This window comes from Neolamprologus multifasciatus, chromosome 6 (genome assembly GCF_963576455.1).
Source record: "Neolamprologus multifasciatus chromosome 6, fNeoMul1.2, whole genome shotgun sequence".
Classification (NCBI taxonomy): domain Eukaryota; kingdom Metazoa; phylum Chordata; class Actinopteri; order Cichliformes; family Cichlidae; genus Neolamprologus; species Neolamprologus multifasciatus.
Genome location: NC_140444.1, coordinates 1,089,488 through 1,102,444, shown reverse-complemented (window position 1 = coordinate 1,102,444; position 12,957 = coordinate 1,089,488). Strand labels below are relative to the sequence as shown.

Sequence of the window (12,957 nt, the reverse complement as noted above, 5' to 3'; positions counted from 1 at the left end):
CATTCTAGATCTGATCCTTCAGCCTCGTCTGCAAGATTTCGTAGCATCATGTTTTTCACTCACAATGTTGTCTTCAAGGACAGGAGTTTAGTTCTTTATTTCAATTACACATACTTTAGTTAGCTAATCATGGCTCAGCTTACAACTCGCCTTCAGTGTAGTCTGTTATCTCTGCTATGTTGCCATAACACCATCTAGTTTAGAAGTCTTGGAGTCCAGGTTTTTCATCTGTGCCAGGAAATGGAGCAGTTAAAATGAACTTTCCAACAAGTGTGATCATACCAGAAGCTTACTGACCAAAAGCATCTGGTGGAGGTGCAACACTTAAGTGTCCCTTAGAAGAGATTTGTTTGGGCCAAGAAAGTGACCAATAGTGCCTTCTGTTTATGCCAACAGGTATATTTAGACAGAGGTTGATTTGTGTTTTCACAAAGAAATTTTAAAATGTTTTATTAGATTTGTTTTAACTCAAATTTTAGATTATTGTCTTAACCATGAATTGGGTATCTAGGTTCAGCATTTACAGTAATTTAATCTTATCACAAATCTTGCTTTTCAGATTGAGTGGCTGTGACCTTTCAGGGAGAAGCTGTGAAGTTCTGTCTGCTCTCAACTTCCAGTCCTCTAGTCTCCGAGAGCTGGACCTGAGTAACAATAACCTGTGTGATTCAGGAGTGACGCTTTTCTCTGCAGGACTGAAAAATCCACATTGTAAACTGGAATCTCTCAGGTCAGGAATCAGCCATAAAACATTAAATTGTATTACCATTTAAACAGCTACTCATCATATAATTGTCAAATTATTTTTGTTTAACTTTTTGCGTAGTGTTAGACTCTGGGTACTGTTGACTTTTTTCATATTTCATATTTTTGCATGTTTAAAAAGTGAATTCATTCACTGTCCATTTAGAGAATTTAGGGCTATTTTGTGCTTGTGATATACTAATTCCCTTTCATTACTATGAATGACAGATTAAGGAAAAACTGCAGAAAAAGACCTTGAGACATTGAGAATAGTTACAAGTACCTGGGAATCCCACAGGCAAATGTGGCTTCCAGGAAAGTTGCAACCACAAGTTCTAAGCAGTCAGCCGAATGGGAAGAACAAGATCCAGGCAATCAATACCTATGCCCATCCCCACTGGTGAGCTCATCAGTTGGCTAAAAGAGGCGATAGAAAAAGCAGATGAAGGCAGCCGTAGTGATAGATGTAGCTGAGTGATAGTAAGAAAGAAGGAATATGAGAAACCTGAAAAATACGACGGGCTGTGAGATGAGCTCAAAAAGATGTCGAGGGTGAAGGAAACAGTGGTTCTCTTGGTAAGTGGAGCGAGTGGCTCCAGCAGATACCAGGAATGACGTCTGAGATCTGCGTCCAGCAGAGTGCAGTCCTAGGAACAGCAAAGATACTGTGCAGAACCCTCATGGCCTAATCACTGTGAAAGGCAAAGCTGACACCGCTGATTAACAATGGGAAAAAGAAACCCAACTAATTATATCTCATTATGTGTTCTCAATTGCTGCTGCTATAGATAAAGCTAACATTAACTGAATGTGTGGAATGGGTTTGTGGCATTCAAGCTCAAAAAAAAGAAAAAACAACAACACAGCAACTACAAAAACAGTGTTCACACATTATTCTGTCTGCAGTCTGTCAGGATGTCTGATCACAGAGGAAGGCTGTACGTCTCTGGCCTTAGCTCTGAGCTCCAACCCCTCCCATCTGAGAGAGCTGGACCTGAGCTACAATCATCCAGGCCACTCAGGAATAAAGCTCTTGTCGGCTGGACTGAAGGATCCAGGCTGGAGACTGGACACTCTCAGGTATGGAGAGAATGTCTGATAGAGGAGGATGAATTTTAATTTCCTCAGGAGATGATAGAGTATTCTGATTCTGAAATGTTTTCTCTCCCTTTCACACATATTCTACGTGTGAATCAAAGGAACATGTGTTTCGTTAGCCTGCTATCCCACAGTGATACTCAGCCTTTCAGCCTTACTGGAGAGCAGTCTTCTGGTCGAGTCAGTGTTAAATCAGCTGTCGGCCTTCTTCACGTAGTTACTGGGTCTTACAGACAGACGCATCAAACAAACAGACATTTTATCTTCTAAAAGGATTCAATGTTTCTTTTGATAATAAAAACCTAAGCACCAAATGAGCAATACATATTTAGCCCTTCTACTTCTCAACATCTGGGGCTCCAACTTATCTCTCGACTCAGTCCTGAGTCCTCCTCACCCGACCCCAAACAGCAATGGCATCTGATAGTTTGGTGGCACGTGTTCATCCTTTACTGCTGTTGTTATCAATCTGTTTATAAGAGTCCTCAAACATGAGATCTGACAACATCAATCCCAGAAAATTCTTTCATGTCATGTGACAGTTTCCAGTGCCCTGGTAACTGACCCGTCCAGAGCTGTATAATTTGAAATATACATACAACAAGCCAACCCAAGCATTGAACACACCCCTCCTCTTTCTGCCAAAAGCATAACTAACGCTATCCTGTTCTGGACTGTCATAACTGACGTTGACATCAACTTTTCTGACAGTCCAGCTATTGCATTCCTGGTCAGGTTAGCCAATTTCTGCACATTGTAATGAACATAATTAATACGGCTAAAATTCTTATTGGGTGTTATGCAAAGTACTATAGACTCAAACCCGGTAACTGTTGGGTTTGCCCATTTATAAGTAAGTAAAGTGTACTTATTAAGTGTTTTTTGTAGACAGACCGTCACAAAGAGCTGAACATGAAGGTAAAAATAAACAGAACGCTAAGTATCCAAACGCTCTGTGACTGGTACTCATGGACAAGGCCCATTTAATCAGTGGTTGTTGATCAATGGGGATGAGAATTTGCATAATTATGATACTGACCTCCCAGCCCATTGTTCCTTGAGTGGGCTGGTTTCAGTCATTATGTAAATGTCCTGTTTATAAGATTGAAACCTGCAGTCAGCTGAGACTGAAGACGTCACCTGATGATGACGAAACATTTTTCCCACAAAACGCTACGTCCAGATGAACAGAATCAACTTTTGGAGATTTACTTACCTGGATGATTGAGAAATGCATCAAGAAGAACACTAAAAAAAACAAAACAAAACAGACAATATAAACAATACAAAAGGTTAAAGGTAAATAAAAAGGTAAAAAAAAAATGAAAGCATTGATCAACAGAAGGCTCATCTGGAACTCCTTTCTGTATCCCTGTTGATTTATATGTGCTGAGAATTTTTGTGTAAGATCAAAATTGTCTAATATGGACCGTCTATTCCAATTTTTGGACTGATGTACCTTTTGTCTTATAACTCTTACTGGCAGTCCCAACCTGACCATTGAGCAAGACACTGACCAGGCACTGGGCAATACCAAAACAAATCAGTCTTTATATCAAAGATCTGGAAGAATTTAGCCATAAAGTAAAATTCATGGTGCCGTCAGGGCGTACGTCCTCTACTTTGGTATCCAGATTTTGATATAAACAACAGGCTCTGCTTACCTTTATTTTGAAGGCTTTCTGTGAGCTGAACCGAAACCAGTTGGAAAAACCCGTCAGGGTCGCCACTTTGTTTTCATTTTCTTTCTTAAGGAAGGAGAACGACTGTCTTTGGAAAGATTTTATTGGCTTCAGCAGTTGCAGTTACAAGTTACCTGAATGTGAACACGCGGTCTGCTTCACAAATAGGATGGCCCTGTAAGCATGCAATACAGTTTTATACCACGACGTGGTGCTCCTACCATCTCCCCTCTGAGTCTTCTCCATGTCTGACCTTGTCCTACCATCTGCTCCTTTCCTGGAAAAAAGATAAAGGAAAAACACCTCCGTAGCCTAACCTTGTTGCACTAATATTATCCAGCAATTCTTAGCCTCTTATTTTCTACTGATTATCTGTTAACTCTGTCAGCCCAGAAAAAATATCCCCCTGACTCTAACTCCACAATTGATGTGTAAGCATGTTTGCAAGCTCTACATGTCAGTCTTAATAATTCAATTTAAGAATATTGCTGAATTAATGCGTTTGGCCCTTATTACATGGAGTGCCACATTTGTATGAGCACAATAGGAATGTGTATAAACCATCAAGCAAAAGCAGCTTTATTTAATCATTTTCCTTCCTAACACTATCAGTGTGTGTATGAGAGCCATGTAATGTCCATGTGTGCATGCTGACTGTGCTGCTCTGACCCCCCTCCTCCTTTCAGGGTGGAGCCTGCTGGAGTCCGATGGTTGACACCAGGTCTGAGGAAGTGTAAGTGTGTTTTTAATGGGATTCATGAAAACAAAGCAGCACACATTCACATCTCTGATGTCAGGAGTCATCATCAAAGTGTCAATCAATGAACAGATGATGGATCAATAACTGCAGCTGGATTGTGTTTGTTCTCTCCATCAGATTCCTGTCAGCTCACAATCGACACAAACACAGTGAACACAAACCTCCAACTGTCTGACAACAACAGGAAGGTGACACGTGTGGAGGAGGTTCAGTCGTATCCTGATCATCCAGACAGATTTGATGTTCGTCCCCAGCTGCTGTGTAGAAATGGTCTGACTGGTCGCTGTTACTGGGAGGTCGAATGGGGAGGACTGGTTGATATATCAGTGAGTTACAGAAGCATCAGAAGGAAAGGAGAGACTTACAACTGTGTTTTTGGATACAACGATCAGTCCTGGAGTCTGAACTGCATTAAAGATGGTCCTGATGCTGTCTGTCACAATGACAAACGAGCATCCATCTCCTCCTCCTCCTCCTCCTCCTCCTCCTCTGTCTCTAACAGAGCAGCAGTGTATGTGGACTGTCCTGCTGGCACTCTGTCCTTCTACAGAGTCTCCTCTGACTCTCTGATCCACCTCCACACCTTCAACACCACATTCACTGATACTCTTTATCCTGGGTTTTGGTTAGAAAGTGGTGCCTCAGTGTCCCTGTGCTGAGTGGAGTGTAAAGAGTGTCTCCTGTTAGAGAAACACTGACTGTTGAACAGTTCAGTCTGTACATGTCTGTCTCTTTCACTCACAAACATGTTTTCAGATTCATGGATTCAATCAGTTGATGTTTGAAACTCTTCTAAATGATTGTAAACTTCTTCCTCTTGAGTCCTTAAAGTTCACATCCAGCTCCTCTGCATTTCCAACGAGTCTGAGCTCATTAAAATGAATCCAAATGTTTGATTTGTCTTTCTTAACCAGTAAAGCCCTAACGCCACCAGCACAGGGGCTCAAGATTTATGTGACTGTCTGTGCCGTCAAGCCTTTTATGCAAATATCAACATGTCTGGTTTCCACAGAAAGCTGTGTCATATTTGTCATATTAGATATTGTTTGAGTTTATATTAGTTGAACCACTGCTGGTGTGACATATTTAGTCTAATGGCAACATATTTGTTACTACAGACTGCTGGCAACACTGAGCATTGAGGTGACAATAAACCAGCTGACTGTGAGAGCCTCTTGTCCTCCTTCCTGTATTCTGACCGATACACCATCTTGGGCCGGGCTGTAAACACCTAAACAATTATTAAAAGTGCTATAATTTTTTACTGTTTCAAGGGAAATGCCACTAGAAAGACCTGATGGTGGAGCTTCTGGCTCTGGTGTATAAGACTGAAAACGATGGAGGATCCTGGATGGGGGCGTTTCTGTGGATCATGGTAAGGTAGAGGGGAACAAGACTGCACATAACAGCCAAAGAAACACTAAAGTGAGAACCTGACAAGGGACTGCTTCAACTGTGCTATACAAATAAACATTAAGCATAATGTGCACATATGCATAATACTTTACTTGGACCATCTGTGTTTGCAAAGTACCAGAATTTATGTGAGGATTTGTAATTCTTCAAAGCACCTGAGGGGGCAGCAAAACACGTTTCATTCGAATAACCTACATGAAGCCAATAGAAGAAAATCTACAGGAAGAGGCGGAACAACAAAGATTCAACATCACGTTCCTGAAACGAAAGTAAAAGTTAGTGAGAAACAGCAGAGCTGCAGTCTGGAGAACATCAACAAACTCAAATACAGGTGAGTGCAGCTGATCAGAGTTACTGTGTTCAACAGATTAGTTCAAGTTAAAACTGCAAAATTTAAAAAGTCTGCTTTTCTTTGTAAAAACAGGAGTTGAAGAGACTCGCAGACGAAAGCCTCGCTGTCTTACTTTAAAAATGAGCTGTAGCTGTCTAAGAAAGTGACACCACTAAACTTTATTGTTACAACAAGTATTTTTTTTTAAATAAAGAAATTAATTAAGAAATAAAAAATGGCATTGGTGGTGGTTAAATGTTAATGTTTCTCAAACCTGAAACGTATTTTGGTCTTCTTTGACATGATGAAACTTGCAGTTTTGTAATCTGTGCTTTTGGCAGAGACATTGTTTTTTCTACATGCTGTCGGACGAGTGAGGGAATCGTACTTTGTGTTTACATCTTTTCACAGAATCAGTTTTCCTGCTTTTTTGCAGTTTTAGCTGTTTGTAAATGGTTTTGTGAGCTTTTAGCTGAGGTCTGGTGGCCAGGCTTTACAATACAATACAACTTTATTTATATAGCACATTTAAAAACCAACAGTATACCAAAGTGCTTCACAATAAAACAGCAGGTTAAAACATTAAAATTTAAGACCATTAACAAAGTACTAAATATGCTAACAGGTCAATGGCACTAATTACACAATAATAAAAGTGAATATCAAATCAAACTTGCTAAAAACACACAGGTTTTAAGTAGACAAAGATATATAGAAAGATACAATTGGAATTGAGTACAAAATACAGGCGTTATCTAACTGGGAAAGCAAGGTTAAATAAGTGAGTTTTTAAATGTGATTTAAATAATTGGATGGAGTCAGACGCGCGAATAGCAATGGCAAAGTTGTTCCACAGGTTAGGTGCAACCAGTGAAAACGCACGGTCACCTCTGGTCTTAAGCCGAGATCTAGGCTGAACCAAGAGTAATTGGTCAGATGATCTGAGGGCTCTCCCAGGGGTGTATGGTCTAAGAAGTACCACAAGATAGCTAGGTGCTGTATTATCTATAATTTTGAAGGTAAGCAGCAATATTTTAAATTCGATGCGGTATTTGATGAGGAGCCAGTGCAAATCAGGGGTGATAGAGGCAAACCTTCTGGCTCCAGTCAAAAGGCATGCTGCGGCATTTTGGACAAGCTGTAATCTATGGAGAAGAGCAGCATGGAGACCAAAGTAAAGGGAATTACAGTAATCTAATCTAGAGGTCACAAAGGCATGAATAAGCTTTTCAAGATCCTTATGTGGTACGTAATGCTTAGCCGTCAAAATAAGACGCAGTTGGTAGAAGCTAGATTTGACTACAGAGGTCACTTGTTTGTCAAATTTGAAGGAGCTGTCCAGCAGCACACCTAGATTACTAACAGTGTCAGAGAGAAAAGTGGCAAGGGATCCAAAGGTATCAACTAGTTGGCCCCGGGGGAAATGACTGTCAAACACCACAATTTCGGTTTTCTTTTCATTTAAGATTAGAGAGTTGCCCAAAAGCTATTCTTTGACTTCTCTCATGCACTCTAGGAAGCAGTGCAGTGACCGAGCAACATCATCAGTTAGCTGAAAGTAAATTTGTATATCATCAGCATAGCAATGAAATGACATGTTGTATTTTTCAAAGATTGAGTTTAGAGGTAGCATATACAGAGAGAATAACATTGGGCCCAACACAGAGCCTTGAGGAACGCCACAGCAGAAGGATGCAACAGAGGAAGAATAGGTACCTAGAGTGACCTGCTCGAAAGATATGATTTAAACCAGTTAAGGGCGTCACCTCTAATGCCAACTGTATGTTCTAACCTCGTTAGTAGAATATTATGGTCCACCATACTAAACGCCGAGGACAACTCCAGTAAGCCTAAGACTGCAGAACAACCTGAATCGGCAATTAGGAGATGATCATTAAGGACTATCAGCAGAGCTGTGCTATGACGTGGTTTAAAGCCAGACTGGAATTTATTATTGATGTTGTTCGCATCCAGTTGGGCCTGAAGTTGCGAGAGAACTATCTTCTCCAAGATTTTGGACAGGAACGGGAGTTTGGAGATCGGCCTGTAGTTCACAAAGTCATTATGACCGAGGCTCCTTCTTTGAGAACAGGCTGCACTACAGCATGTTTAAAGGCTGACGGAACATGGCCGGAAAGCAATGAAGAATTTGTGAGAGGTAAAATACTGGGCCCATTTGCATCAAAACCATCCTTGATAATGCGTGATGGGAGAATATCATGTACAGAATTTGTATTTTTCAGTTGTTCGACTATTTGCTTAAGGGCGGGGAGTGACACCGGCTCAAACTGATGAAAAGTTGATAAACATCCAGGGGCGAAAGCAGGGCTCACAACTAAAGGGTGTGAAGACTTGAGAGATAACATTTTATCTGTGAAGTAATAACAAAATTGTTTGCAGAGAGCTGGAGAGGACACCGTCGGCATTTCATGACAGGGATTGACCACTGGATTAAAGATTTTAAACAGCGTTCAAGGATTATAGCCATTAGTCTCAATAATTTCAGAAAAGAAAGCCGCTTTAGCTATTTTAACAGCATTTTGAAACTTTAGGCGGCTGGTACCTAAGATATCAAAGGATACCTGGAGCTTTGTCCAAGGGGCTTAGCCGGGCTCCACCCAAAGACGCTACGTGGGTCCATCTTCCTCTGTACCCACCCACAGGAGGGGCCATAAGGCTTTGGTGCTCTGTGGATCAGGCAGCAGCCAGAGGTGGAAGTCTTGGTGCTCCAATCCCTGGTTTCAAAATCTGTTTGTAGCCCTTGGAGTGACCCTTTCTGGTGGGGTAGGAGCCAGAGCTGGTGCATAAGGTCATGAAATGCCAACTAGATATAGCATGGCTCACCTGAATGCATAGCTCAGACTGTACGTTGGGGTTATTCCCAGTGAACGAGAGGGTTGCTTCCCTTTGCCTGCCTGCCTGTTGTTTGTGCCCATGCACCAAATAACAGTTCAGAGTACCCAGGCTTCTTGGAATCACTGGCTGGGAGCTGGAGAATGCTCCACCCAGGGACTGTTCTGCTGGGGGTCTTCAGTGCTCACATTGGACCTGAGTGGTGTTTTGTGATTGGACTTTTGTTGGCGAGTGTCGTGGCAGTTGTCCCAGAATACAGGAGATGAAGGAAGCCGTCACCTTGCCGGGCGATCGTGGCTCAAGAGTTGGGAGTTCGCCTTGTAATCGGAAGATTGCCGGTTCGAGCCCCGGCTTGGACAGTCTCAGTCGTTGTGTCCTTGGGCAAGACACTTCACCTACCACCTACTGGTGTTGGCCAGAAGGGCCGATGGCGCGATATGGCAGCCTCGCTTCTGTCAGTCTGCCCCAGGGCAGCTGTGGCTACAGCTGTAGCTGCCTCCACCAGTGTGTGAATGGGTGGATGACTGGGTGTGTAAAGCACTTTGGGGTCCCTAGGGGGGACTAGTAAAAGCGCTATACAAATACAGGCCATTTACCATTTACCTTAAAGGAGTCTTATGAGGCTCAGAAGCACCTGACAGGTACCAGCAGAACCAGCAACGTGCAACAGTAGCAGTGGCTTATACAAAAACTCAGGTGTGGGAGGTGCTCAGGGAGACCACGGAACAAGACTTTAGGTTGGCCTTAAAGTGGTTCTGGCTAAATCCCAGATGAGCCAGGAGAGGGAAGCAGTGATATAGACACACTATTTACAGTGGTGACAGGACGCTGCAGACCTCAACCAAAGACATGGCCAAGCAGTGGAAGGAACACTTTGAGGACCTCAATCCCACATTCACTTCTGCTATGCAAAGAGAGTCTGGGCATACGGTCTGTGACTCGCCTATCACTGAGGGTGAGGTCACCAATGTAGCTAAACCACTGCTCAGTGGCAGGGCCCCTGGAATGAATGCAATGGGCGCTGAATTCCTGAAAGCTGTGAATGTTGAAGGGTTGTCCTGGCTTACATGTCTCTGCAACATTGCATGGAGGTCTGGTTCTGTTGGCTTATTGGCAGATTGTGACCAAGTATCTCAGGGTCTTGTGCTCGAGTAAGGGGAACATGAGTTTGACAGATGGATTGGAGCAGCGTCTGCAGTGATGCAGATGCTGTACAGATCTTAGTTATGGAAAAAGAGCTGAGCATGAAAGCAAAGCTTTCAATTTTGTGGTCTATCTACGTTCCTACCCTCACCTACATTTTACACAGCTTCCCAACGACGTTTGGACTTGAGGCTGAAATAATCCATCAGTCACACGATGAATAATCAGAGAGTAGAAGCTAAGCCTATGTTTGAAGCCACTGAGGTGTTCGATGGCGGGGTGACGTGGTTCCACTGAATGAAACTTGAGATCGTCCAATACTCCAGCCGTACCTATCCTGTCTGTTTAATACCTGTATTGCTTTCCATCGGTTGCGTTTGCTGTTCATCAGGTCTCTCAGTATCCAGCATCATTTAATATAAATAACAACAATACAGCAGTCACAAACCATTTCCTCCTTCCGATCAATGACACCCGACGCTAATTACATGTCAACCTTAAAAAGATACCATACTGTAAAACACAAACAGTGACCCCTAGTGGCTCACAGAAGGTAACAACACAGAAAACGGCTCCTACAAAACAACTTATAGAGAAATAAATTTGTTGAAACCACACAAGATGAACGTTGTCACTTCCTCTTTCTTTCCATTCTTTATCTTTGATTTCTAGTGTTAGAGGCTGAATGTTAATTGTATTTTCTCTTTGATATTTCTAAACCATTTACAGATATGTTTAATTAAAGTGTACATTTTTATACTTCTGTTCTCAGGGTGCAGACATGTCTGCTGCCAGCAATCTGCAGTCTGAAGATCGCTTTCTGTGCTCCATCTGTCTGGATGTGTTCACTGATCCGGTCACCACATCATGTGGACACAACTTCTGCAAAAAGTGCATCACTCAGCACTGGGATGTTCATGAGAGGTGTGAGTGTCCCCTGTGTAAGGAGACTTTCAAGAGTAGACCTCAGCTGAAGATCAACACCTTCATCTCTGAGATGGTTGCTCAGTTCAGACGTGAAGCTCAGCAGAAAGCCAGCAGCAGCAGCTCAGAGCAACAAGCTGCCAAACCAGGAGAAGTTCCCTGTGACGTCTGCACTGGAACCAGACTGAAGGCCCTGAAGTCCTGCCTGGTGTGTCTGACCTCCTACTGTCAGACTCACCTGGAGCCTCATCTGATAGCTACAAGTCTGAAAAGACATCAGCTGATTGAGCCTGTGGAGAACCTGGAAAGCAGGATGTGCAGGAAGCACGATAAACATCTGGAGCTGTTCTGTAAGACCGACCAGACATGTGTCTGCATGCTCTGCCCTGTTTTAGATCACAAGAACCACGAGTTTGTTCCTCTGAGAGAAGAATATGAAGGAAAGAAGGCAGAGCTGGAGAAGACAGAGGCTGAGATTCAGCAGATGATCCAGAAGAGACGACTGAAGATTCAGGAGATCACAGAGTCGGTGAAGATGAGTAAAGATGCTGCAGACAGACAGAAAGCAGAAGGTGTTCAGGTCTTCACGGCTCTGATGGAGTCTGTTGAGAGACGCCTGAAGGAGCTCATGAAGGAGATCGAAGACAAACAGGAAGCTACAGAGAAACAGGCTGAAGGTCTCATCAAAGATCTGGAACAGGAAATCTCTGAGCTGATGGAGAGAAGCTCTGAGGTGGAGAAGCTCTCACGCTCTGAAGACCACCTCCACCTCCTCCAAAGCTTCTGCTCCCTGAAAGCTGCTCTATGCACCAAGGACTGGACAGAGGTCAGAGTCCGTCCACTATCATATGAGGCGACTGTGGGGAGAGCTGTGGCTCAGCTGGAGAAGACACTCAGGGAAGACATGAAGAAGCTGTTTGAGGCAGAGCTGCAGAGGGTCCAGCAGGATGCAGTGGACGTGACTCTGGATCCTGATACAGCAAATTCTTATCTCATCCTGTCTGACGATAGAAAACAAGTGAATCATGGTGATGTGAGGAAGAATCTTCCAGACAACCCAGAGAGATTTTCCCAGTGTGTTTGTGTTTTAGGAGAGCAGAGTTTCTCTTCAGGCAGATTTTACTTTGAAGTTCAGGTTAAAGGAAAGACTAAATGGAGTTTAGGAGTAGCCACAGAGTCGATCAACAGGAAGGGAAAAATCAGACTGAGACCTCAGAACGGTCTCTGGACTGTTTGTCTGAGAAATGGAAATGAGTACAAAGCTTGTGCCGCCCCTCCGGTCCGTCTCTGTCTCCGGTCTGGTCCTGAGAGGGTGGGGGTGTTTGTGGACTATGAGGAGGGTCTGGTCTCCTTCTATGACGTAGATGCTGCAGCTCTGATCTACTCGTTCACTGGCTGCTCCTTCACTCAGAAACTCCACCCGTACTTGAATCCGTGTAATAATGATGATGGTAAGAACGCTGCACCTCTGCTGATCACTGCTGTCAATCTCATTCTGTGTGAAGACCATCTGGATTAAGAACATTCACTGATAACTAGGGATGCAACGATACCAATTTTTTCAAACCGATACGATACCGATACTTGGATCTGAGTACTTGTCGATACAGAGTACAAAACCGATACTTCTACCACACACACACACACAAATGCAATGAATTGGAAGACAGGTTTTATCATATTCCCTGCCGATAAAAAATAAAATCTTAATAAAAATGACCACAAAAAAATTTCAAGTGAAAAATAAGCACTTCTGTTAAATTATTGCAGAGTCTCCATATTGTAATTTAACAAAATATCACTGAACTATTGGCACTGTCTCGAGCTTTCAGAATAATAAATAAACACTTCTGTTTGGAATCAAATAAATACAAATTAGGTTTGTGAATAAATTAAACTTTTTAATTATTGCAGAGTGTCCATATTGTAAACAAACAAACAAAATAATTATTATAAAATAAATAATAAATAAAATAATAATTGGCCCCCTAGTGGCCAATCTAAAA

At 42.6% G+C, this 12,957-nt stretch overlaps 2 protein-coding genes across 4 annotated transcripts in view; both read left to right on the top strand.

The window, feature by feature from the left end:
• The window catches only part of LOC146516083 (NLR family CARD domain-containing protein 3-like), a 54,002-nt gene extending 48,827 nt beyond the window's left edge, over window positions 1-5,175 (top strand). For all 3 annotated transcript variants that reach the window (XM_085162006.1, XM_085162008.1, XM_085162007.1), the window contains 4 exons: window positions 560-730; window positions 1,651-1,824; window positions 4,211-4,257; window positions 4,402-5,175. In XM_085162006.1, coding sequence (XP_085018132.1) covers window positions 560-730; window positions 1,651-1,824; window positions 4,211-4,257; window positions 4,402-4,943 — 934 coding nt within the window. In that variant the 3' untranslated portion in view covers window positions 4,944-5,175. The remainder of the gene's footprint in view (window positions 1-559; window positions 731-1,650; window positions 1,825-4,210; window positions 4,258-4,401) is intronic.
• Window positions 5,176-5,304: 129 nt separating this feature from the next.
• Window positions 5,305-12,813, top strand: LOC146516082 (E3 ubiquitin-protein ligase TRIM21-like). The gene is made up of 2 exons (XM_085162046.1): window positions 5,305-6,031; window positions 10,800-12,813. Exon 2 carries the CDS (start codon window positions 10,809-10,811, stop codon window positions 12,468-12,470), a length of 1,662 nt encoding a protein of 553 aa, XP_085018172.1. The 5' UTR covers window positions 5,305-6,031; window positions 10,800-10,808; the 3' UTR covers window positions 12,471-12,813.
• Window positions 12,814-12,957: the final 144 nt, after the last annotated feature.

What these genes read in the sequence shown, in the direction of transcription:
- LOC146516082 (XM_085162046.1), top strand. Translation starts at nt 10,809, where the DNA reads ATGTCTGCTGCCAGCAATCTGCAGTCTGAAGATCGCTTTCTGTGCTCC.